Source organism: Drosophila obscura, unplaced genomic scaffold (genome assembly GCF_018151105.1).
Source record: "Drosophila obscura isolate BZ-5 IFL unplaced genomic scaffold, ASM1815110v1 contig_73, whole genome shotgun sequence".
Lineage (NCBI taxonomy): Eukaryota > Metazoa > Arthropoda > Insecta > Diptera > Drosophilidae > Drosophila > Drosophila obscura.
In genome coordinates this window covers 9,685,642-9,711,028 of record NW_024542865.1, presented here as the reverse complement: position 1 = coordinate 9,711,028, position 25,387 = coordinate 9,685,642, and the positions used below count along the sequence as shown (strand labels likewise).

The 25,387-nt window shown below is 45.5% G+C and overlaps 6 protein-coding genes and 1 long non-coding RNA gene across 14 annotated transcripts in view; 1 reads left to right on the top strand and 6 right to left on the bottom strand.

Annotated features, from left to right (window-relative positions):
• Nucleotides 1-7,458, bottom strand: part of LOC111068675 (solute carrier family 41 member 3) — a 30,202-nt gene extending 22,744 nt beyond the window's left edge. For both annotated transcript variants that reach the window (XM_022358331.2, XM_022358333.2), the window contains exons 1-2: nucleotides 7,381-7,458; nucleotides 5,403-5,490 (exon numbers count right to left, since the gene is read on the bottom strand). In XM_022358331.2, the coding sequence (XP_022214023.1) occupies nucleotides 5,403-5,490; nucleotides 7,381-7,443 (151 nt within the window). In that variant the 5' untranslated portion in view covers nucleotides 7,444-7,458. The remainder of the gene's footprint in view (nucleotides 1-5,402; nucleotides 5,491-7,380) is intronic.
• Nucleotides 7,459-8,086: 628 nt separating this feature from the next.
• On the top strand, nucleotides 8,087-12,401 carry LOC111068651 (protein ovarian tumor locus). 6 transcript variants are annotated; one of them, XR_002607198.2, is made up of 10 exons: nucleotides 8,087-8,486; nucleotides 8,830-9,077; nucleotides 9,145-9,242; nucleotides 9,307-9,461; nucleotides 9,536-9,907; nucleotides 9,979-10,115; nucleotides 10,309-10,440; nucleotides 10,566-11,831; nucleotides 11,891-12,168; nucleotides 12,227-12,401. XR_002607198.2 is itself a non-coding variant. In XM_022358307.2 (10 exons), exons 3-10 carry the CDS (start codon nucleotides 8,841-8,843, stop codon nucleotides 12,095-12,097), a joined length of 2,604 nt encoding a protein of 867 aa, XP_022213999.2. In that variant the 5' UTR covers nucleotides 8,465-8,473; nucleotides 8,677-8,758; nucleotides 8,830-8,840; the 3' UTR covers nucleotides 12,098-12,401. The 6 variants fall into 6 exon arrangements, 5 of the variants coding, with proteins under 5 accessions (XP_022213996.2, XP_022213995.2, XP_022213997.2 ...); XM_022358307.2 differs by adding an exon at nucleotides 8,677-8,758 and having other exon boundaries at nucleotides 8,465-8,473; nucleotides 11,891-12,401; XM_022358306.2 differs by adding an exon at nucleotides 8,677-8,758 and having other exon boundaries at nucleotides 8,478-8,486; nucleotides 11,891-12,401.
• On the bottom strand, nucleotides 8,304-9,068 carry LOC121404985. The gene is made up of 3 exons (XR_005968307.1): nucleotides 8,879-9,068; nucleotides 8,555-8,791; nucleotides 8,304-8,471 (listed from the first exon to the last, which is right to left on the bottom strand). It is a non-coding gene; the product is annotated as an uncharacterized LOC121404985 (long non-coding RNA).
• A 1,725-nt stretch (nucleotides 12,402-14,126) lies between the features above and the next one.
• On the bottom strand, nucleotides 14,127-15,469 carry LOC111068656 (chorion protein S38). Its single transcript, XM_022358313.2, has 2 exons — nucleotides 15,328-15,469; nucleotides 14,127-15,244 (listed from the first exon to the last, which is right to left on the bottom strand). The coding sequence occupies exons 1-2, from the start codon at nucleotides 15,370-15,372 to the stop codon at nucleotides 14,303-14,305; spliced, it is 987 nt and encodes a 328-aa protein (XP_022214005.2). The 5' UTR covers nucleotides 15,373-15,469; the 3' UTR covers nucleotides 14,127-14,302.
• Nucleotides 15,470-17,556: 2,087 nt separating this feature from the next.
• Nucleotides 17,557-18,608, bottom strand: LOC111068658 (chorion protein S36). Its single transcript, XM_022358315.2, has 2 exons — nucleotides 18,507-18,608; nucleotides 17,557-18,403 (listed from the first exon to the last, which is right to left on the bottom strand). Exons 1-2 carry the CDS (start codon nucleotides 18,552-18,554, stop codon nucleotides 17,582-17,584), a joined length of 870 nt encoding a protein of 289 aa, XP_022214007.1. The 5' UTR covers nucleotides 18,555-18,608; the 3' UTR covers nucleotides 17,557-17,581.
• A 1,016-nt stretch (nucleotides 18,609-19,624) lies between these two features.
• Nucleotides 19,625-21,028, bottom strand: LOC111068654 (transcription factor SPT20 homolog). The gene is made up of 2 exons (XM_022358310.2): nucleotides 20,908-21,028; nucleotides 19,625-20,839 (listed from the first exon to the last, which is right to left on the bottom strand). Exons 1-2 carry the CDS (start codon nucleotides 20,989-20,991, stop codon nucleotides 19,742-19,744), a joined length of 1,182 nt encoding a protein of 393 aa, XP_022214002.2. The 5' UTR covers nucleotides 20,992-21,028; the 3' UTR covers nucleotides 19,625-19,741.
• Nucleotides 21,029-22,635: 1,607 nt separating this feature from the next.
• Nucleotides 22,636-24,921, bottom strand: LOC111068652. Of its 2 annotated transcripts, XM_022358309.2 has the most exons (3): nucleotides 24,414-24,920; nucleotides 24,287-24,347; nucleotides 22,636-22,987 (listed from the first exon to the last, which is right to left on the bottom strand). In XM_022358309.2, the coding sequence occupies exons 1-3, from the start codon at nucleotides 24,883-24,885 to the stop codon at nucleotides 22,957-22,959; spliced, it is 564 nt and encodes a 187-aa protein (XP_022214001.2). In that variant the 5' UTR covers nucleotides 24,886-24,920; the 3' UTR covers nucleotides 22,636-22,956. The 2 variants fall into 2 exon arrangements, with proteins under 2 accessions (XP_022214001.2, XP_022214000.2); XM_022358308.2 differs by lacking the exon at nucleotides 22,636-22,987 and having other exon boundaries at nucleotides 23,110-24,347; nucleotides 24,414-24,921.
• Nucleotides 24,922-25,387: the final 466 nt, after the last annotated feature.

Sequence of the window (25,387 nt, the reverse complement as noted above, 5' to 3'; positions counted from 1 at the left end):
GGGTTCTGTATTTGTGTCATTCGAAACGGTCAAGTGTATCCAGAGTATTCGTAATTTGATTTGCTTTTAATCTTGGTAAACATTTTACCACATTCTTTTTATCTTGTTCTTGTCTCTGAAGCCTTTTTTTTTATAATTATTAGAAGTATTACCATACTATTTCCTTTTGTTTCCTTTCCATTCGAAGTCTTTGTTGTAGTTAATTAACTCCGTTTGGAGTGTACAAACTACGTCAAATGGTTAACCGGATCGAGTGATCGCCTCATCCAGTTCTGGTTGTTTTCCTTTTGCTCTCCAATCTGATTCGATTGCTATTTCAATTCCAATTCCTTTTCCCATTATCAGTTGTCACGTAGCTGACAGAAATTAAAGTTATCTCTGGCTCTCTCAGAACGTTCAGGTTCAGACACAAACTTGATCTTGATGTGAAGTACCAAAAACCGAGAGCTGATCGAGTGGTCGCTGGTCGATCGGTCAGATTGGGGCATGGCCAAGGCCTTGAGTCTCCTGAGTTTACATTTACACCGATAGAGTGAGTATAATTCGCGGGTATCGGGGGTTCCTTCAGCAAAACTCTCCCATTTTTAAATAGGGATTTTTTCAGTAGTACATTCCCAGTCAACCCGGAATCCTCGAATCACCCAGCCACGAGTCTCGAATCCGAATGAGGACAAGCCACAGAACCAACGGAGAACAGAACACAGAACAGCCGAATGCGATTCCCATCACGTCGAGTGCATTTTGAGACTGCCTTTCAGGCGATTATTTTTATTATTTGTGCAATCCATCATCATTCAACTGTCGTCGGTTCTTATGGCTTCGATTTGGGCTTTTGAAGAGTCGGAGCCTCCACTCGAAAGCCAACGACGACACGCGTCATTTGCCTTGATTAGTATGTAAGGGGCAGATACAGATATAGATACGCATTTCATTTTCGGCTATGTAATATTATTTGGTTTGGCATTTGGATGTGTTTTTGGTGTTTAATGTTTGAGTGTTTTTATGGGGGTTTGCCTTGCCCATGACCTTGGCTGCCCCCAAACAATTGGCGGACGTGTACATTAACATGTTAGCGCCACTGTCTGTCTTTTATTAGAACACTTCATTATCGTTACATTATCACACACTCCCCTTCCGCATGAGCATTACAGGCGCAACCCGTCAAGTACTGATCAAAACTTTTCATTGGAATTACACAGACACGCGTTCCGTTCGGTTTCGTCATTCACTCCACCCCAACGATAGTTGGATGGATGGGCGGCACTGATATCAGTGAGAATTTCCCCAAAAGATAGAATTGAAGAGCCTCGGGAAGTTCCCAAAAAGGTTTTTCAGTAATTAAAGTATGACTAAAAGGGGGACTACATTTGGAGACTTTTAGGGTATTTCTATATTTTAAAAGAAAGATTGGGCTGCTTGGGGAGACTCGGAGATGTACGTGAAAGAATCAAAGGTAAATGAGGGGAACTCCTAAGAGTTCTTCAAAGATATTAAATGGGAAGGGAAATCATTTAAATTTGGAAAGGTAAAGGTTTTACTATGTTTTGAGGAACACTTAAGAACCCTTCTGATTTAAGTTCTGTACAATCAGAATAATAAAAAATCAAAGGGGTCTTTTTACTTATCATTATTCAAGTTCTCGCTCTTCTGACATTTTTTCATTAATTTATTATGGCAAAACACTGAGATTGTGTAAAATCTGAGCGTGATAAAGTGGCGAAAGCTGCCAAGATATACGATAGATGATAATACAAAAAATATACCTAATGATTCCACAGATTCCTCGTCTTTAAAGAACTACAAAAATCTATGGCAAGGCAGAGGCCCAGAGATTCATCTACTATTTAACTTTTATTCTACATTTTCAGCGACCGTAAAATATAAAGTTCTTTCAACCAATTGCAGGCCCATAATTAAGTAATTCCCATTTCCGCTTCTGTGGGGAGCCTTGTCATAAATTCAATTTCCAAAATTCTCTCCTCTCTTTTTCGTTCGTATTATTATTTTATGGCTTGCGATAGTGGTAGTTATTGGCATCTGATAATATTCGTAGAGCGAGTCTCCATTAATTGAGCAAGGCAGTCCGAGGGACAATTTGTCCAAGTGTTTACCACATAATCTATATTTTTCATTCTTTGACCCAATGAAAAACAAATCTGACTCATGAACGAGGGACAATCTTTGACAGAAGTTTCAGGCTACACGATGTGACGATATTATCTGGAAATATTTCTTCTTATCGGGGCCTTTTAAACGGATATTATGGAAAGAACCTACATCAACAGCCGACAATAACAAACAATTCAAACGAATTCCGTTTCAACAAAAGACGTTGCCTAATTATTTTACAATCCCCTCCACAGTGTAGTACGACTTTATCTGATAATGATGAATTTGGATGAATTCGGGGTCTGTCATTCGTTAGCTGATAACTCAATTCCCCGGATAGGATCCCACGGCCAGCCAAGTTAACAATGAAAACTGAATCATAAATAAGATTAAGCCACCAAATGGCGGTGTCAACAATTTTTAGTGGCGATGCAATGGTTTGATTAGCGCAGCAACTCTCGAGCCAGACACCCCATATGACTGACAATCGAGTCGGTTGAGTGAACGATTAGCTGTTGTCGTGTACTATGTATGCATAAGCATATTTGGACATATTCGAAATATATTCAATGATGGTTTTGAGAGAGAAAAAACATGAGGATATTCATTGGATAATCCAACTTAAACTGTACAAAAGATGGATACAAATAGAAGATACATATTAGAGCTTACTTATTGAGAAGAGCTGAGATTCAGGAACTAATTGAGAATACTTTTGATAATTGCTCCTTCGAAATGAAGTGAAAAATTAAAAAAAAAAAACCAAAAACAAAATACATGTCGTGTGCATAATTTTTTGAGTAAAAATTCGTAATAAGTGAACGGAAACACACATTTAAATAACACCAAAAATACACATATGTATGTACATATGTATGCACATATAAATATGTAAATGTTGCAGAAAATAACAGATACAATCACTGAAAACCAAAAATTTAATACGATTCTTGAGAGGAATATTGCACACGAAAAGACACACTCTGCTGTTTTTCATTGTTATTCACGCGTTAGCTCGAGTATGGGTATTAACATTTAAAAGACCTTTAGGAACAATTTTTCGATAAAACTAGTCGCATCAGCAGTTGAATTTAGCGAACCATTCTCGAAATTTTCGATTCCTTCGGGCTGAGTCATTCGATTAAGGGAATTAACATTCCAATTATCAGCAATTATTTAAGAAAACATTACTTTCACACATTTGAAGTTTATTTGTGCTCGACAGTTCTCTGATCATTTATATACATATCTCTCTCTCTCTCTCTCTCTCTCTCTCTCTCTCTCTCTCTGTCGCTTCTGTAATCAAAGTAAGGAGAGATAGAGAACAAACATACCTGCCCCATCGCTGCTCTCGTCATCGCAGCTGTTTATTAGTCGGGCATACCCGCAATAGTATCTGCCATGACCCCGGCCTGTCCCGATCAGCATACCAAAAAAATGAAGAGGGGTACCAAAGAATTTCTTTTATATTATTTATTTTCTATTCAATTTTTTTTGCTATGTCCCGTGCTCCGATTCTGAATGACGACTGAAGTAGCGCCTGGGCTAAGCAACAGCTTCTTATGGGGCTGCTACTCTGCCAGATACCGAAACCAGAATACCAGACACTATTTGATCGTGCTCTATTTACACACATGTGTTTCATAGGCACTGCAAATGGTGGGACGGATAGAATTTCACATTTAATGCCTATTCCGGGTTAATTCCTTTTGGAAATCCGGCTGTACAGATCCAGTATCGTCAAATATCGGTAAATAGGATTAAAATTAATTACTCAATTTGCGTGATTATCTTAATTTTCCAGAGCACAAATGACGTCGTCTGTCATCTATAGCTGAAGATGGAGGTGTTAATACAAATATTTATACTACTCTTTACCACAATCCCCCTGACTGACTGACGTCATAACAAACACAAGCAACAGCAAAGCCAGAGGCAGAGCAGCCTCCGAATTCAAGTTAGAAAACTCTTCCCAGCACCAAAACCCATTAACATGGCGCGTGTAAGCCCTTGAGCTCCCAGAGAGGGAGCACTTAATAAGACTGTAAAGCTCCAGGAAGTTCTTCAGTGGGGACAGACAGATAGAGTGAAATGAAAATGCATTTGACCAAGTTAAGTTATTTAATTCATGATTGATTGAGCAAGGCACGTTCAATGGATTTTGCCATTCACACAATTCGCAATTATGTTTTCAAAAATATATAGAAATGTCTCGGTCGTAGACCCAGTTTTTCCACAAATATTGACATTAATCGTGTAACGGCTGTAACTTAGGCGATGGATAACATTTTTATTTCACCTTGTAAGCTTTGTTTTTGTCCATCTCTAAGCTATCGATTAAGCGATTATCAAGTGACTGCAATTCAACTCAACCCTGATAAACAGCTGAGCATAGCGGCGGAACCGTTAACAAAAACAAACTGCCTGGCGGGCGGCAATGGCAATGAAAGTGCAATGGCAGTTGTTTACACAAAATAAACAAATGCAGCAGCAGCAGCAGCAAAAAGCAACAACACGATGTGCTGCAACTAAGTGGGTTAAGCAGTGCAGTGCATGCACTGCTTGCACTTTGCCGCTGGCCTTAAACTTTGCTTTCATGGTCACACACTCAAGCCAAGCATAAACAACAAAAAAGGCAAAAGAAACAGTGACAACAGCAACAACAAAGCATAATGTAATTGGTATTGAGAAAAATAAACAAAATTAATAATTAACATTAAATTAATTGCCGCACAACTCGAGTGGAGTGGATTGCAGCGTTGGTACTTTTTTATGGCGCATGTAAACTGCATGCGAAATGCATTTCACGGTTTTCTTATAAATAGCGTGCAGCAAATTATGGGAAAAGCAATAAAAGATGTCACACACAGCGACAAACATACATACAAACGCGCGCACACAGAACAAAGAAAAGAAACAAATATAAATTAAAACAAGAATTTTAAAAAAACGCAAGCTTTGGTATCCGAAACTTTTGGATTACCCTAAAGAACAATCTTTTATCTATCGAAGTTAGGGACAGATTTTGCATAAATAGATCGGACAGACAGAGGGACTGACGGTATGCTAAGGAAAGTTGGGACCCCCAACTTGTAGGTTAGTGTTAATAGATTCAAATTGAATTAGTTAACCACAAGTTCCTGCTGTAGTTTATATTTAAATACTAAATTTAGCAATCAGAAACCAAGGAACACACTGCCGGTAGATAAAAGAGAGAGGGTTTTGTTGGAGGAGGTTGGGGTAAAGTTACGTGGTACAGCGGGGGGGGTGATAGTGTGACAAAAATAGCTTACGTATGGGCCTGCGACGCAATCTGGGCTCATTATTCACGCCGCCACTGTTCGGTGGATTCTCAATCGGCTTCATGTTGCGACGGTCCCACTACTACGACAACAACAAGTGGGTGTGGGGGAGTGGCGTGGCGTTTTGTATAATGTGATCGATTTGTATGTGAAAAGAAAAGAACCAAAAGAAAGATACATAAGGTAAATGTCGAAATAAAAACCAATTTCAAATCAAAGCAATGCAAATACACTCGTGGCAGCACTAATGTTTCAATCGGTAGATCAATGTTCTGGCACGCCTCTGTATTAACGAATTCCGAATGTCTACGGTCACGGTCAGGAAAATAGAACCAGTAAAGTAAATTTTGCCAACTTGCCACTGTTCTGGCCCGTCGCTGTAGCCCCTTCTTGGGTAGTCACAGCATTCGTTATGTAGATTTGGCTACGATTGTGTCCGAAACAATTGTGGATAATTGTGGATAATAATTCTCAAATAAATACACCAAACATTGCAAGTTCCAAAAACTAAAGCTGGATAATGTGCTGACCCGCCACTGTAGACCGTAGATAACAGTGCAAAATAACCGGTTCGACAGCGCCGCCACACTCAACACGCACGCACACATTCACAATTTACATTTGGCAAAAAAAAAAAGAGTTCTATTTCCCGTCTTCCACCCCCTTTACGGTCGTTCTTTGCTCTTGCCTTTCGATGTTATTATGTTTTACCTTTCTCTCCCTCGGCAGAAACGCGAATGATCGAAGGCAACTGAAAGAACGAAAGCGAAAGATCTTTGCCGCTGACCTGGCAAACAAACAATCGCAACAGCAGCAACAACGTGTGAACCAGACGAGCAAAGCAGAGCAGAAGGAAATTGTTATCAAATAAGCGTGACGCTGGCGTTAAGTCGCGCCTGTAAGACACATTTCGAGGGGGTGGCGAAGACGAAGAGAGACCGCTATCAGAGCTGTACTCTGATAAGATAACTTTTTTGAACAGGATAGTTATAGACGTTCTTTAAGAGAAACCGCAACTCCGAAACGATTTTGATAAGTAGATTTCAATATAGTATTTAGATTTTATCAATTAATTATCTGCTAAATTTTCATAATTACATAGTGCATACATATGTATGCCTGCAGTTTCGTAACCTGTGGTTCTTTGGTGACCATGAAATTGACCACGAAACCTGAATAAAGATGAAGATGAAAGAAATAACCAAAAGCATACGCACATTCACATACATATGCATGACTTAAATACACATACATATGCACAAGTGGAAGGCAACTCCAATAGTGGGAAACAAACAGAAGAGTTCGATTGAAGACATTAAGAGGGGAATGCCCTGTTGGCCTGAAGAGAGAGAGAGAGAAAGGGACAGCATTTGCATGCGTTCAATAAACTTAGATTAACAGTTAATCGATTCACCATCGCACTCACTCCAGTGGACAGACAACACGTGCTTTGTCTCTCCTATTGATTTTTACCCCACCACCAAAGGGAGCAGGAGAGCACGGTATGTACGAGTAGATGGGAAAATAACTGCACATTTCCACTGTTTGAATTTCATAATCAAACGAAACGTAACTTTTCCTCCCACAAGGTTCGGATGGTTTTCTTTGATTTTTTTTCGGGATTTACGCCGCACACACGTGTTGTAGTCGGTAATGAGGGATTTTTGTCTGCATATTGATGACTGTTTCGTATTTTGTTTGTTACATTTGTGGTTATGTTTTGGCGAAATGCAGGGGAAGAAAAACAACAAAGGTATTGCCGCTGGTGGAAATGGCGTGGGTGGGCAGTACACAGATGAATGATGAAACACCGAGAGGAGAAGTCGAAACAAACGGAACAAAAACAGAAGTAGTAGTGGCACACACTTACAAGATAACCAAAACGAAATAGTCAACAACATTTAACAATTGGCAAAAAAACAAAAAGGGGAGTACGGTTATAAACACACACACAGGCACACACACTCACATCTTTTCCAGACAACTTTAGTCGCGGTAACAGCGCGAACTTGAAGTTTACTCCTGGCTTCATTGACTTGCAATTTCAAACTGAGGCTAGCGGGGCAACAACAACCAAAGAAAAGCGCAGACAACAACGACTATGCGGCGGCGGCGGCATTTTCCACCCCATTCTGCAACGGACGAGCCACAGCAACAACAAGAACCACAGGAAAGGGGTTCTTCTGGTTTACCCCTCCCAGCATTCAAAACAGCCAGGCGCTTTTGGTGATGGCCGAGCACACATGTTCCGGTATCGATAGCCGCACACATCGATAGTAAATATTTTGGTTCTATATTTTTTTGCCTAAATAGTATAAATAAATTATTTCCTCAAAAAAAAAACAGTATCTTTAATATAATCATTGAACGAAATTTGAAAAAATGTCACAACGGCAATGCATCTGTTTCAACTGTTGCTCAACCGCTACTGCAGCGCGCCGCTCAGATATTTGGAGCGCCCTCTTGCGCAGTTGAAATGCTTCCCGCAGACCGCGCATTCAAACATCCAGATTTATAATCTTGGATGAATTTTTCAATTAAATTCATTATATTATAATATCAGCAGTAATTTAGAATTATAATATCCTAAAATTGCCTATCGATGTATCCTTTTCACCGTTTCTTGCGGCAACTCTGTTTTTGAGCGCACTCCTTTCTCGCTCATTCGCTCAACTGGAAAGCTGGAAGAACAAATTCCACTGCCGAGATCGCCTCAACTCAACCTCTGTGTCTCTACGTTACCACTTTTTGGGATATTTTGACGGCCAAAATTGAGTTCAAGGTGTGGTGTTCGGACGCGGATAAGCTGAAGCTGGCGATCGAATGATATATAATACAACCAGTGCAAGTGCAAGGAACTACGAGAAAGAAAGCAAAAAAAACCCATTTGAGTTGTTTCGTGTAATTTTTTTAACATTTTCGTTACATATATTTTTTTGCCCACTCTCCCTACGTGTGTGCCAGCTAGTTATTCTTATTCCGGCTAGTTCATTTTATATTTAGTTAGTTTTTTGTGTTTTTTCGACCGGTATCGCAGTTTGTAATTAATTGCCCCTGTTACTGTAAGTAGTTAAGGTACGTACGTTATGTAAGAAATTTGTACATATAATAATATATATGCGAATATATACATATGTACATACATACAATTTGGCGTCAAGTATAACATTTTTTGATGATCTCCATTTGTCTTTGCTTTGTGCACCGGCGCCATGTTGAAAATGTGTATACATTGACGATGGTACATATCGTCGTCTCTTTTTAGCGCACTTATACGCTGGAATTGCGAGGCAAAGCACCGTTGCCTGTGTGGAATTGTGGAATTTTAGTTGCTTGCAACGTTTTGAGTATTTTTCGCCTTCCGATTCCAGTGGGTTGTTCTGGAATATTATAAAGCAATTCATTTTTGCGTTTCTAGGTTTCTTTACCATGGAGTCACTATTTATGGAAATGGTACGCCCAGTTACCTCGGGCAGCCGCCAGGCACCAGATCCATTTGACCAATATCTGGAATGTCACGGTCTCTATCGCAAGCACACGGCCCGCGACGCCTCCAGCTTGTTCCGTGTGATTGCCGAGCAGATGTACGACACCCAGCATCTGCACTATGAGCTGCGCCAGGAATGTGTACGCTTTATGACACGCAAGCGTCGCATTTTCGAGCAGGTTCGAAAATGCTCAAAAACCTCTGATTTTTCGCTCTTGGCTAATATATTTTCCGCCTATTTTGCAGTATATCAATGGAAATTTCGACAAGTATTGCAGAGAGTTGGCCAAGCCCAAGACCTATGGCACCATGCTTGAGCTGCGGGCCATGTGCCTTATATATCGGTGAGTGGTACAGGCTTTGGGCGCAGGGCAGCAAACTCAAATATTTATTTTTTTTTGGGGACAGTCGCAATGTGATCCTGTATGAGCCCTTCAACCTGGGTGCGGGTGTGACCTTCAATAGCCGCTTTGTGGAAAACTTTCGCGTATTTTACACCAATGAGAACCACTTTGATTCCGTATTTGAGCGCGAGTATGTGGCATCGGCAGCCGTTTGTCAGTGTAAGTGTACCCACCCACCCACTCGCATGGAGATGCCTTTATTAAGCGATTTCTCCCTCCGTCTCTGCCTATAGCAATAACTTTCAAGATGCTCTACCAGTCGCTGTTCCAGCTGCCCGATGTGAGCTTTGCCGTGGAGAGCATGCTCCATCCGAACACCTTCAAGTGGGACTTTTTCAAGGCCGAATTCGATCACAGGGGCTATATGGTGCGGCTGCGCTGTAGCGATGGCCGCATCTTTACGCTGGATCTACCAGAGCTCACAAAATGCATTCTGGAGAATTTTAAGCTCTGTAAATTCCATAGCAGCAGAAAGAACAGCAGTAGCAGCAGCCTGAGCAACGGAGAGGGCGAAGGCGAGTCGGGACAGGAGTCGTCTGAGCATGATTTACTGCATATGTGTCCGAATCGTTATGTCTCGTGTGTGCGTCAGCTGCTGGATGATGGTAAGAGCTAGCCACCAGGATTGGAGTCTGTCTGTAATGTGGCCTTGTGGCCTTGTGCCTTCGTGTTGCAGGTATCACACCGTTTCCCTACAAGGTGGCCAAATCCTTGGACCCAAACATGTATCGCAACGTGGAATTTGATGTGTGGAATGACATACGCAAAGAGGCAAAGCGCTACAATGTCTATAACAATGATTACAACTTTAAGGTAAAACAAACTAAAGGAAAAGTCCAAAGCCAGAGCACACACACACACACAAGCACACAAACACACACAAGCACACAAACACACGTTCCATCAATGTACACTTTCATCATCCATTCATGTCGTATCGCTTATCCATCTATTATATGTTTTGTCTGTTCTGTTTTTCTTCCATGTTTTTTCGTGTCCTTTGCAGGTGGGCGCCAAGTGCCTGGTGGAGTTCAAGTCGCAGAGAAGAACGTGCCAATACACGGGCTACATACAGAACATCAACGTCAGAAAGACCGAGTGTGTTGTGTTTGTGGAGAAATTTGCCAGAAAGATATTGGTACCTTACATACACCCTTACACTCTTCCTTTCTTATGTTATTCCCCTAACTTTTTCACGTTGCTGCTGCTCCCTGATGGATAAATAAATCCTAATGTGTCTCGATCTCTCTGTCTTTCGTTTAGGTACCCTATGATTCGCTGCATCCGGTGGCACCCGAAGACTTTCGTCCCTGGGATGTGCCCTATCGCCAACAGACGAACATGCAGCGACAGATGCAGCGCGATCATATGACCAAATACTTTAACAAGAACAAGTTGCAAAAGTGGAAGAAATCCAAGCAGATCGATGCGAGTGCCTACTTTCAGCCACATCCACAGACCCAGGCGCATCAGCAGCAGCGTAATCTACGACATTCGGAGCATTCGCGTTCTCGTGAAGATTCGCTAGAGAGCGCATACAAAAGCATGTTGGCAATTATTAAGCTGGAGCCGGAACAGGAAAAGGAGCAAACGCATGAGGAGCAGCAGAAGTCTACGCCGTCAAAAGTCGATAAGCGTGAGCGTGATGAGCGGGTCTTCAAATGGCGTCAGACAACGTCTAAATCGCAGGAGCCATCAGCTTCTGGGCCGGCTAAACCAGCAGCAGGAGCAGCAGGAGGCGCTGGACCCGCTCACTTTGTGAACTACATGACACTGATGGCGGGCGGCGGTCGCAGTGGCCAGGCCCAACCACCACCGCCAGCCTGGTCTGGCTCTCCGCTAGCCGTGCCTGAGGAGGCTTACCGCTTTCCAATGCCGCCGCCAATGATGCCCTTCGGTAGTTATGCACCATCGCCGCAGGGGCCCATTGCCCTGCATCCGCAGCTGCCGTTTATGCCACTGCCACCGCCGCCACCACCAAACCGTGCAGCTCCATCGCTGCTACACCACCCCCACCCGTTTGAGGGACACCCACGTCGCTCGTTTATTTCGAATGTCGGGGAAATGCCGCCGGATATGGAAACATTGCGATACTTCTATAATATGGGAGTGGGCATGCATCTGCGCATGTCGACGATCGGAATGGAATCGGAGTTGAATGCTGGCGGAGCAGAGGAGCAGTTGAGCAGCCTGAACTTGGCCACAACCCCACCGCCCACACCCGATGCCGGTGAGCAGGACAAGGGCAATCCCTTTGGGCCCAAGCGCGGCTCGGGGTCACGTGGCAAGCGTCCAGAGCAACTGAAAGATCTGAACGATACGCTGGCACAGGCTGTGTCCCTCTTGCCCACACCTACGCCAACGCCATCGCCCAGTACCAGTGGCGGCCGGTCGTTCAGCTTTTTTAGCACGTCGCCGGGCGGATTGCCACTGTCGCCGACGCACCTGGTGACACCATCAGGGCCGCCAATATTCTTTCAACCAGGCTTACCGCTAACCACAATGCCCAGGGGTGCTACTGGAGGACAGGTAAAGAGCTGCAGAGATTTCCATTGAATATTATAAAGATTTTGGTGTAAATTTCACAGAATCACTATGCCTGGCCCTTGTCGCCGCCAATGGTGCCTGCTGCCGCCGCTCCACCACTCTTTGAGGTGATGAAAAACTTTCCTAACGATGGCAATCCGCTGCAGCAGCCCAAAAAACAGCCACAGCAGCAGCAGCAGGCGGCCACGAAGCCTTCCCCGGCCAAGAACCAGCCAGCAGATGCCTATGCTGCAGCCCGTCATCAATAAAGGGGGAAGGGAAGAGAGGATTTCCTGAGGGACACCCACCACCGAACCAGCCATGTGTATCAAGCTATCAAGTACAAGCTAAAACATTCCATCAGCATACGCCTTCCATTTGACTTACATTTTTTTTAGATTTACTCACTCACTTTTAAATTTGTAGACTTTTTTAAACCCGTTGAGAAGAACCCCCCAAGATATTCCGCCAGAAGATATACTCTAGTTTTACGATATATATATATATATACATTTTTTTTAAACGCACGCAAGAGAGCATGAGTAAAATTCAACCCAGAGACAAGCAGAGAAAACATCAAAGGAGCACATACATATATCGTATATAATGTTGAACCAACCGAAGATTGCACAATTAAAGCCATGCTCAAGTTCATTTTAAATCTGTAATCTAATCTCACTTTTATGCGATTTTATTAGCTCTAAACAAACAGAACAAAAATCCAAATTAAAAAATCCATTTAATTAACGATGATATTTAATCCAACATTTACTCTACAAAATCTAAATATGCGCGATAAATACATACAAATATACACAACATATATAACATACATTATTCAAATCATTTTCATCAGCTTAAATACAAAGAAATTCGTTGCAAGAAGTAAATAATTTTAAATTGAGAAAATTTGGTACGAGGCCAGGGTTTGCTTTGCTTTTGGCAATGGGTTGTAGATACTGTAGGTCACTGCACTGCGGACAATAAATGAATAAGAATAAATAGCTGATTTTGGAGATATGTATTACAATATACAGACCTGGGGCATCTTTAATGAAGAATCTTGATCCTTTAACTGAATAAAACTTGGCACTCCGATTTGGTATACACAATTTTGAGGCCTTTTAAGAGAGATACAGAACTGACAAGTCTGGGCACTACTTTTAGTTGGATCTAGCGTGACTTACCTTGTGGTATATGTATGTGGATAGTAGTCCGATATTTAAATTATATTTAAAAGCTAGGTAGCGGAAAAAGCTACTAAAATAAACAAAAAAAAAAACTGATCCAGCATGTCTCCTGCTTCACCGTATTTTGCCAATCATATTCAGCACCATCTTGGTAATATCCATCACAAAGTCCATGCGAAACTTGCGTTGGCTGAACGGCAGTGCCGTATGGATTGCATGCCCTTTTGAAACAGCCGCCGCGTGGCTGCTACCGAACCAAAGGCTGACCAGAAGCAGGGCTGTCAGCATATGCCAAAACCAACAAAATTCGCGTCTCATTTCTGATGATTTATTTATGCACTTGCTGCTGCTTTATGCGAACTTGTAACAGATTTTTGTAGTATGTGTTTCGTTGCGTTGACTTTTGGTTGGCGTTTTTGTTGCTGTTGAATGCACTCAATTTAATTCTGCTTACAAACTGAAATCGCTTTGCGAAAATGTCGCATTTTTATGCTGATTTTTCAAACTGGCCAAAAGGGCGTCACCTGACGACCTACATATGTATGTATGGTATTGATGCCATTGTTAACCGCGTGGGTGTGCGTTTAGCGTAATATTATCCATAATTAGCGGGCCGTATAAGCCATTGCCTGGATCATGCACTGGCAAGGACGAGAGATAAGTACATGGTATGTCTATATGATTCTCACATTGCGCATTGAGACTGAACTTTACGCCCAGACCTATCCATTAGTTGGTCGGCAGGTTTGCTCAAGTTTTTGACAACATATTCTATTATTTTGCCGCCTTCGATTGCTCTTATCGATATCGACTACCAATAAGAGTTGCCTAGTTTCAGAATATAAGCAATAACTTACATCGAGCTAAATAAATTAACCTAAAATCTGTATTTTACGCCTTCAGTATGCAAAACGGGAGCGTTTCTTTTAAACTGTAATGTAATTTGTGCAGCAAATTGCTGTTTTTGCACAGATTTGATCCGATATTTCCAGGAAATCGATAGCAAAAAAAGGACTGTCAAGTATACAAAATATGTGCAGCCATTTCGACAAGTGCATTCGAAACTTCACTTTGGAATTTTTGTGCTAAATCAAATGACAGTTTGACATTAGTTATTTTTTCAAATTTTTTATTTGTTTGCAAAGAAACCTGAGTGCCACGCCTTCCATTGTGAATGGGGTGTTTGTGTGCGTGTGGGGATGGGTGGGACGTTCAAGCTGTGTAAAAACATAGTAACTAAACGCCAGAGCCAGCCACTGAAAGGCCGACACGCAGCATCCCAACCTAATAGGAGGGAGCCGAGTAGGCGCTGGGTCCGGCTGGGCCGGGACCACCATAGTGCTGATGGCTGTGACCGTGATCATGACCCTGGTCGTGACCGCCACCATAGTGGCCCTCGCGCTCGCCAGCAATGTTGGCCAGGGCGGAGAGACCCTGATTGCCACCCTGCAGCAGCTGGTAGCCGGCGCTGGCAGCGGCGCTATCTGCACCAGAGGCATAGGCGGGCAGTGCTTGGCCGGGACCGTGCTGGTGGCTGCCGCCATGACCGGAACCGTGCGAGCCGGATCCGTGACCTCCATGGCTGTGACCTCCGTGGCCGTGTCCGTGGTGAGAACCCTGGGAGCCGCCGTGGGAGCTCTGTCCGTAGCCCTGCTTGTTCTCATTGACGAAGTACTTCTCTGCTGGCGGCTTGACCACATTGACGAACACGGGCTCGACCTTGACGCGACGTGGGTGGTGCTTGACGTAGACCTTGCGGAGCACGATTGCTGGGGGCTTGTGCAGCACAACGGGTGCGGGCTTCACCACCAATGGAGGATGATTCACCAGCACCTTGGTGGGCGGACGCTTCACAATGATGGGCGCTGGACGATGGATCAGAATCTCGCCCTTGTTCTGGGGATAGGTGATGGATGAGGTCAGGGTGTTACCCTTGGTGTTCACCGGCTTGTAGGGGATGTTCTGATCGGAGCCATAGCTGCTCTGTCCAGAGGAGCCATAGCCGCCGCTCTGTCCGGCCTGGGCGACGCCCGAGGCGTCGGCACCCTCGCCAGCTCCAGGTCCACCACCGCTGATGGTGTACTCGCCGCCATTGCTGCCGGCAACACCGCCGGCAGATACTCCGGCGGATGCATCGGCGCCTCCATCATTGCCACCTGGACCGCCACCGGCCCCGGGACCGCCGTAGCCCTGTTGCGCACCATAGCCATTGGCACTGGCGCATGCCTGCAAAGAGAAGAGAACGGAGACGATTGTAGACCATGGCGATCATCTGTGTGGAGTACGCTCCACTCTGTATTGGTACGTACGATGAGGCAGGCGGCCAGAGCCCAAATGTAGCTCTGTCTTGTCATCTTTTTTCCCTGTTGCAGTTCCCAGTTGGCGCTCCGATGATGGTGCTCCCAATTGGATTGTCTGATGTCTTCTGCTGCCCTGCCTCACTCGCAGATTTCTTTAAATATGCTCTGGCGTGGCAGTACGTGACATTTGGCCAGCCACAGGCCCGGTTCCAGAGCTGCCGGCTCCCCCCAGCTTGTTCCGCTCTTCATGTTCTTGTTGTGGTTCTTCTGGTTGTTGTTGCTGCCGCGCTTTTGGCCCACGCGATGCGAACGAAACATGGCCAAATGCTGATAGATCGCACGCATCGCACATCGCGCATCGCACCCATATCACGGCTTCTTACGTAGAAACCAAAAACAAACAGCACCAACAATCGAAACTTTTGAATCTCTCAGTGCTGCATATCGAGGTCCGAACGTCTGCGTTGAGATTGCTTGCCGGAAAATAGTTTCCGCATTGGCCACCCCATGAAATCGTGAGTGTGTGGCACAAGCGAATGGAGCAAAGCTAAGATTTCCCATCTATCTGGCCATCTCAAGGATTGAACGCTGCCCTAATGGGACTGAATCATAGGTTTTTGGTTTAAAATTTCCATTTGATTGGCTTTAGTTTTGTTCAAGTTTTCATTTTATGCTCTCTTTCAGAGGCCCAACAGTCGGTCGCATGGAACTAAATGTGGCTTCAGGATGTGAGGAAATGCTTGCTTTGGAATCATGGAAGGAAATATATGTACCTGCAGAGCGTCTCAGTTAATGGGCAGATGGAACAGCTTCTCTGAGAGGATTATTTGGAGATTTATTGGTAAGAAAGTGCCACATTTTATGGGTTCTGTAGAACACATTCAACAGATTAGTTATTAATATAAAGAAATGAGCTTTTTGTGCAAAATAGGGCTATTATTTATTTATTTGTAGACTCTGTAAAACATAAGCCACAGGACAGAAGACAGCCATAGCTGCTGAGCTTTCGGCTGGTAAATGTTATATTGTATTTCATTTATTTAGTTAAGAATTAACTGCTAACAATAGACTAAGATAATTGCACCAAAGTGTAAATATTACATACAATATTTTAAGCTTGAAAGTAATGTTTCCGGGCATAAGTTAGGGCAGAGCAAAGAGCATTCGCTTAGTGGCTTAGAGCTTTTAAGAACTATTAACTGTTAAGAAAACTATCAAAAGAACACATTTAAAAAGCAAATCAAACTCGTTTTGCTTACAATGTGCCCTGTATAATCCATATGCATGCCTGCATTTATTTAATTATCTATTTAATCTGTAACAATGTGATGCATATACAATCTTCTTAAAATTATTTATGCACAGGGATCGCCATCTGACACAAACAATCAAAACTACTACTGCTCTATACACTTAGTAAGCATCAAATAAATATTTATCTATTTATTTATTTACTCTGCGAACTTCAAGCAGGGTGGGGGAGACTACTAGTAACCATTTAAGTGTTAAATCAAGTGCTGCAATTATTATTATAATAATGATTATGCGCCTTTGGAGTGTCAGAATACTGTACATTCTCCAACGGATTTTTAATTCAAATTTGTACGTATCAACAGACAGTAGCTATACATTATCGTATTGCTATAAAAGTAGGCAATCGTATATGTGATTGCATATAATTTTATCGAGAAGAAAAATGTTGCCACTTGATGCTGATTTCATTTGCAGATTGCTTCAGATATGCCAAGAATTTCTATATGTATAAAAGCTAACGAAAATACGTACAACTAGTGTGAGAAATACATTTATTTGTCAGCCAAAAGCCACAGTAGCTACACCCTGACCTGCCGCTTTTGTTTCTTGCCCTAAGCTCTCAGAGTAAATAAAGCAACAAGTAAGTAGTAGGTAGTAGCTTGGATTGCTTGCATCAGGGGACCTTCCCTGCGTATAAATAACCTTTCAGAAGATTGCATCTGCGTATCCCTGTATTATACTTTGTGATCCTTACGAGTAGATTCTTTTATGTCGAACTCACACGAGTAATGCAATCAATTGCGAACGATTCCAACTCCCAAGTGGAACTCCATTCCCCTCCCTTTTCCCCAATCCGGTCAACAACATTTGTATATTTTAAGCATATTTTCCATTTTTTATTTGCATTCAGCAACTGGCAAAAAAAAAACAAATTTGTTAAATTAAACAGCTGCTCCGGGAGCAGTCTCCTGGCCAGGAGGCCAGGAGCAGGAACCAACTCTAAGCTGGCTTAGTAGTTGGCCTGGCCGTAGGGGGAGGGGCTGTTGTAGAGGGGTGACTCGTTGCCGCTGGCATAGCCATCGGCGGAGGAGGCAGCACCGGCAGCGGAGGCGGCACCAGAGCCACCGTATGACTGGGGCTGGTTACCGTACGACTGCTGCTGTCCGTAGACGGGGGCAACGACCGGCGCCAGAGGTGCCTCGATCTTCTTGCCCGGCTTGTAGACCTTCACGTAGACGGGGTTGAGGCTGAGCGGGGTGGGCACCTTGTTGATCACCTCCTGCTGGTAGATGACCGAGGGCTTGATCTTGTAGATCACGGGGTTGCCGCGCACCACGGTGGGGGGTCCGCTGTTGACATGCGCTGGCGGTGCACCCGGCTGGTGCACAATGATGGGGGGCAGGGGCTGGGTGGCGATCACCTGATGGTTGTTGTGGCCCGATGGCACCAGCAGGGAACGGAACAGATGCTGATCCACAAACTGGGGCGAGACCACATTGATCTTGCCCTGGCGGATGTTGCTGGCGAGATTCGTTTCGGCCAGCGACTCGGCAATGTCCTCGGAGTTCTTCAGCTTTTGGTAGGTGGGATTGGAGTTCAGAGCCTGCAGCTGGGCCTGGACACGACCCAGGCGACGTGCCTCCTCTTGCGTGGGCTGGATCTCGGCCTGGGCCGCGATCTGGTTGGCCGCTGGCTGCGAGCCGCCCGTCGCCACGTTCACGTACTCCTCGAGGCCACCGGAGGGGCCACTGGGTAGATACTGAATGGGTCCATGTCCATGGCCGGGACCACCATGGCCACCTCCACCTTGACCGTAGTTAGCGCTTACCAGCTGCACAGAGAGATGCACAAGAAGAGATGGATGGATGGATGGGCTTGGGTTAGCTTTGGGTATGGATCGAAATGGCGGAGGTCGGTCTGGGACGGGGTCTTACCGGTGCCGCAGCGATGGCGAAAATGCCAAACCAGAGTCCGAGTTGCATGTTGCGGGGTTACGTGTGTGTTGTCTACTGTTCGGTGTCTGGCCCAGGGGCTAGCTCTTTATAGCGCCTATAATCGCCCCCAGCCATGGTCGGGTACGTGATCTTTACCAACGATTTGCATTTCCGATTTTGGCTCACCTTTTGTCTCGCCAATAAACAGCAACACCCAGAAAGCCAACAGCCAACCAAGCCAACAGCCAACCAAGCCATCAGTCAACCTCCTCTAACTTCTCCGCTGCGCTCCACTTCACTTCGTGCTTCACTCCGCTCAAATCAGATCAGATCAGTTCAGCTCAGATCTGCCTGTCTGTCGTCGCAATCTCATCTCTCTGCTGCCATTGGACATGGGCTCATACATACAATCATACTGCCCGATGGCTAACCGATCTCCAGCCCAATCTTTGCCGAATCAAAGTGCAAATGGAGACGCTTGGCTTCTTCAGGGGCTCAAGTTGAGTGTTTCTCTGCCTCAAGGTGGGTTTTTTGTACCAATTTAAAGATTGGTTATGCAGCAGATCTAAGATTCAGTTGAAATGTTACTTAGTTTGGTTTTTCCAGACATCGGATTTGAGTTTTCTCTGATTTTTCGAATGCCTCTACTGGCTGGGAGAGCAATGCTCGCAGATTGAAGAGCAAGCAGCTGCAGTAGAGAGTTTTTGCGTTTTTTAATGGAGTGAAATTTTATAGCTGGAAAATGTGGCAAGACTCGAGAGAACGTGTTGCAGCAGCTCAAAGATCTTTGTTCAACTGCAGTTCCCCATTGAATATAAAGAATAAAATACAGTCTAAGAGCAATACCCATTAATACCCAATCACAACCTATTTGTATCCACTATCGAAAGTTATTTCGAATCTTGAATCACTTCCTCTTCCCACTTAGATCTCTTCATTGACTTCCGTTTCGTAGCTACCAATGGAAGCACCATAGGTTTTCGCTTTCTTTAGCTTAAGGGAGTTATGATCTCCCTTCGCGGGGGATGATTTATTCTCATACCTCCTCCCAGCAATCGAAACATCAAAGTTTTAGTACCAGAAGCTCCCATAGTCTTCCCACTAACAACATCAACCGATTGGCTGTGGTTTATCTCATTTTATTTTGTACTTTCCCCTTAATATTTCTTTTCTGTATGTAATGTGTGGTTTTGGCTGAGCCAATTGCAGGCCCAGGCCTTAAGTCTAAACTACTCCTAGAGTCCCCGCCTGTACAGGAGATAGGTGAGATCGCGTGTGGGTCGACTGCCGTAGTCGTTGAAGGGCGACTTGAATGGCAGTTGGCTGCCAAAAGTTTCCGACTCATCCTCGTCGGGGGATCGCTCGGTGCCACCAGCCGCTTGAATGGCGGCCGCTGCTGTGGCTGCTCCCCCCGGACTCGATTGGGCCGCATGCAGCTGATCCTCGCTGGAGTTGATAATGGTGCGAATGGGAGGGCGATGGTTGATGTAGTGCACTTGTTGCTGCTGTTGCTGCTGCTGTTGCTGCTGTTGCTGCTGCTGCTGTTGCTGCTGCTGCTGCTGTTGCTGCTGTTGCTGCTGGGTCTTGCGTGAGTGTGGTCTTTGATATCTGTGTGTGCGTGGCTGTTGTTGGTGTGTGTGTGTGTGTGGCTGCTGGTGTAACTGTGTGTGTGCTCGGGGTGTGTAGTGTTGTGCATGTTGCTGTGTGTAACCATATCTCTGCTGCTGCTGCTGCTGCTGCTGGATCAGATATCGCTGCTTCATGGCCAAGGCTTCACCCTCGAGACCCTGCTGCTGCTGCTGATGCTGTCGCTGCCGCTGTCTGGGGGAGTTCCGTGGCATATAGCGAGCTCTAGGTTGCTGCTGCTGCTGCTGCTGCTGCTGCTGCTGCTGCTGGTGCTGCATGGATTCAGGCCTCTCTGCCCCCGGCAGATACTCATGATGCACCTCCTCGTGAATGCCATTCTGTGTCTGATTGATCAAACGATTGTACTCCTCATTGGTGCCGCCCACCTGCAGGTGAATGGCATGCTTAAAGTCATCCCCAAGGTGCTTCATCCAGAAGTTGTCATCCACCTCGCCCGTGGTATAGATGCGCGTCGTCTGGCCGCTCTTGGGCTTGCCCACCACCGCATTGGTGGCAGCCAGCACATCAATCACATCGTACTCCTGCTTGGACGCCGAACCACTGCCCGGAGGCGGCAACTGCTCCACGCGGGCCGCCTTCCGCAGATCGCCAGTGAGCAGGCGATCGGTGGTCTCCGGTATGGATGGACTGGGACTGGTGGCTTCATCGTCATCTATATCCTCACTGGCCGTCGTATCGTCGATATTCTAAATGGGGCTTGAACTTAGTTTGGCTCTTGGTTCTCTGCGGGCGGGGGGTAAACTCGGAGACTCACCTCTGGCCGGACTCGGCCCAGGGCCAGCGTCAGCGTCAGCAGCAAGAGCAGCAGGGGCCAACTGCAGTGGACTTTGTCTGCCATCTCGGTGCAGTTCGCATTTGACTGAAGCCGCTGCAGCCAATGGATTCCATTTAAATAGTCACCAATAATTGTGACTGGCACTGCCACTGCGTGAGCTGCTGCCATGAATGCTCATGTTACGCGCCACGAAATAAAAAACGGAAGAATACCGTGCCGGGACGTGATCTATGGGCAGATATTCTGATGTGTATCATCAACGAATCTCTGCTGATCTTGATGCGTCAGGCCAGAGATCGTACGAGCCAGTGAACACCACTCACACCCAGGGCCATTGGAAATTGTTTTTACTGAATGGTTTAGCCAGTGGTCTCCCTCTCCCTCTCTCTCTCTCTCTCTCTCTCTCTCTCGGTTTCTGATAGTTTCTATAGTGCAGTTCTTGTCGTCGTTTGGCATTGAGTGGGGCGCATGTCTAGCAGCCAAAGGAATACACGAAATATATTCCACAAGACTGTCTTCCCATTTGATTTCTTCAATGCTGTTTGCTTGTTCGTTTTTTCTTGTGTGCCGCTCGAGCTTATCTCTCTCTGTACATTTTTTGGCTTAAGAATTTACTGGCTTGAATGATCCAACAATTTGTATGTACTATGGCAGCGGCAGCCATTAACATTAACAGATCGTGATTAATCATTAATACGAGTACTCGTACCCACATACATACATACATACACACATACATATGTGGAATAATTGAGTTAACAATACATTAAATTCCATGTCGAACTATTGGTAATATTGCATATAATATTATTTGTGGGCCTGTTCATATCGTTTTTGGCGCGAACATTTCAATTATGGCAGTAATATTTCAATAAATATTGAAATATTTTATCCCAACCACAGAGACCCTGCTTGCCCAAGACACACACAAGATGATTAAAGTAGCACGCACCCTTTTTGGGAAGGTATGAATATATGAAGATTTCAACACAAACTAACTAGAGAAAATGCTTCGTTTATCAACGTAGCAATTGAATTTGTACCCAGCCCTTTTATATTTAAAAATAGCATCAAAGTATTTTGGCAATCACCTTCAATACTTTGGAATACACAATAAAACATTTTCTCATTCTCACAGCGCACAGCTCGCAGCTCGCAGTCTGGCAGATACATCAAAATGTGTTCTTCCAGGTAAGTAATATTCACAGTCTCTAATAGTGCACGTAAAATTAATTTGTATTGTTCTACAGCAGTGCGTGGGTATTGCAATGAGATTTCTTTGCGTGCCTGGAACGGCAACAATAGGAGGTCTTACTTCCAGGTGAGTGCCGTGCATTCCTTGGTCTTGGCGTCTGTTTGCTCCCCTATCAGTCTGCATTTTACGGAGATCCCTCTTCTGCTCTGCAGCCGTGAGCACTCCATGTCTTTGCTTCTTTGCCAGCCATCCTCTTGGAAGTACCCCTTCGTCGTACACGTCCCACTCGCAGGACTTTTCATAGATTAAATATTAAGGGGAAGGCGAATAATTTATTTAAATGCAATTAATTATTTCATTCTGTTGTGAAAAAATGACCCCCAACTGAAAAGTGCATTTTTTGTTTGGCATACTTTTGGGAGAAGTTCTCAAGAAAGAAATTCGGCGCATGCAAGCAACCCCCCTTAAAAATCGAATCAAGCATATCCAAGCATTTTAATCAAAAGCAAATATTTTATTAAACTCTTAATGGGAGCAACAAAACCAAACAAAAACGTTGAGCTGCAGAGAACAGAACAGACAAAGGCGAAACGTAGACAGAAATTTGTGAGGACAGAGAGAGGTAGAGAGGTAGAGAGAGAGAGAGAGAGGAAAGGGATAGGTGGTCAGAAATCTAGTTACATTTATATGCAAAGCCCCCGCCCCCCACCAGAATGTTGCTCCACTGGCCTACATTCGGAGACCTCATTCGGCCGACCTCAGCATATTGATTGGGTCTGGGTTTTGGTTTGGGGTTTTGGTTTTGGTTTGGGGTTTTGGTTTTGGGTGTCTCTTCAGTAGCCGTAGCCGTCATCGTGGTTGCAGCTGCAAAGAGAAGAAAAAACGAAAGCGAAAAGTGAATGAAAAAGAAACTCCAACATCATTTTCAATTTATTATATTCAGTTTTTGTTGTTGTGGGAGTGGTGGTGAGGGGTGGGAGGGGGGGGACTTCTTAGGGAACTACGTAAATTAGATGTAAGCTAGAGATCACTCTCTGGGACTGGGGGAACTAAAACCAGGCTCGCAGATACTCGGAAATGGGTGGCACATTGTAGGTGTCGACACTGTAGCCATTCTGGACATGACTGTTGTAGCCATAGGTCTTGGCGGGCGTCGTGGAGTAGTCGGCGTGCAGGGCATGCTCCGGCTCGGTGGTCGACTCAAAGCCCCAGCCGCCGAGGCGTCCGTCGATGAGCTTCTTGAGGAAATCCGTTGTTTGCCTCTTCTGATTGGGCTCCGGATAGTGAGTGCTCGACTCCAGATAATGTGGGTGCGGATAGATGATCTGCGAGATGAGTCTGTCCAGCTGTGAGTCGGACACGTGCTCCACGGGATAGCCACCGCCAATGCCCAGCATCGGAGAGGCATAGCCACGCCGCGTCACCGATTCCAAGTCGCCGGCAAACTGCAGCGGCGTGGAGCCCCGCTCCAGCGGATCTGGCACCGAGGTGGTCGACAGCAAACTGCGTAGCTGCTCGTCATCCACATACTTGTAGTCGTCCTGCGGCAGACGCAACGGCGATGGTATCTGCAGCGGGTAGTAGCCCAAGGCGGCACGCTTGGAGGGTATGGTATTCTGCTGTTCCATCGTCACTGGCAGCTCTGTTTGGTCCTCCGTCGGCTGGAACTCTTTCCCAGCCTCTTCGGTGGCTGGAGGAGGAGGAGGAGGAGGAGGCCCGACTGCTGTCATAGCGCCACAGCCCATATGACACTGGCCCGGCTGGAAGTTCGGATTGAGCGTCTCCGGCATAAACTGTATAATCTCGGGTGCAGTCAAATCAATCTGGGCACGTTCCCGCTCCAGCAGATCGAATTCTCCTTTGATATCACGCTTGCTCAGCCGCCGGCCCAGACCCAACCAGCCAGCTGGGGTCTTCTTGGTCTTTCGCTTCGTTTTGGGACTTGAGACTTGCTCCTCCGGTGGCGTCAGGCCAAAGAGTTTTCGTTTCTGCTTCTGCTGGGCGGCCAAATCCTTGTGATAGAGCTTGACATAGCGAGGTGGTCGCTCTTGGAGCTGTTGCTGACGCATTAGACGCCTGCGGATCAGAGAGCCGGGCGTGCGCAGCTCACGACGCCGACGTATGGCATTGGGAGACCTTGAGCCTACTTGAGCTACTACATACCTTGGCTTGGGGCTGGAGCAGCTCGAGCAACTGCAGCTGGACGTATGCTTGGCAGCACAATCTGTGAAGGATAAATGCATTTTTAATGCTTGAAGGCAGCTGCTGCTGAATTCTCGTCTCCACTCACCTCCTTTGTTGACCGTCACCCGATCCACTTTGGCATACAGCTTCGATTCCGGATACTTGGGCGGCGGCGGTGTCCGTGGCTGTTCGACGGTGAAGTCGAAGCTATAGCTGATCTTTGCCTTGGTCTGCACCGGCTTTTCCACACGATAGCCATAGTCGCTGGCCCCGTACTTCTTTGGCTTGGGCGGATTGGGCACATTCAGCTGATATCCCAGCTGGGTGGGACAGGCACAGCTCTCGCCCGTATAGACAACCTCAACAGGAGCCGCCTGCACAAAGGCAACGGCCAGGCCCAGTACCACTGCCAGGCCCAGAAGGGTTATCAAGTGGCGCATAATTTTGGATTTTGGATTTTGGATTTTGGATCTGTGTGTGCGGATCGGATCGGATCGATGTCTGCTTTCGTGTCGGCCGTTGTGGCTACTACTAGCCGCAGCTTTAATTGTCGCATTCTTTATATGGAACCATTGCATCCACTGGCGCAATCTCTCACGCAGCAGCCGGCCACTGACCACGTCTCTGGGCTTGAGGTTGGGCGACTAAAAACACAAACACCGTGCAGCAGCTCGTTGAACTTGAACTCAAGCAAGGTTTTTCTCTATATGCTCTCTCCCCTCTCGTGTGGTTGTTTTTGGGTTTCGCTGACCTTTTCAAATAATTTGCATTTGCTTTCGCATTGGCTCATGTTTTCCACCAAAAGTCATGTTCCCAGCTTTCGCTGGTTCTTTCAGTGTCTTTCAGCGTTTAAATTGGCTAAATCCAAATGTTTACCGAAATTAATTTGCTCATTTGGCTGGCTGGGCTGCACGTGCACTTATTTACACATTCCAAGGATGCCATGCCACACACGAAAACAGTGCTGGAAAGGGCTGAAGGCAGACATTACGTTCTCGCTCGCACTTAATTAGCTCTTACCGCCCTCGCATTCTCTCACACTCATACATAGAACACGCTCACTCATAGAACTCTCTCACC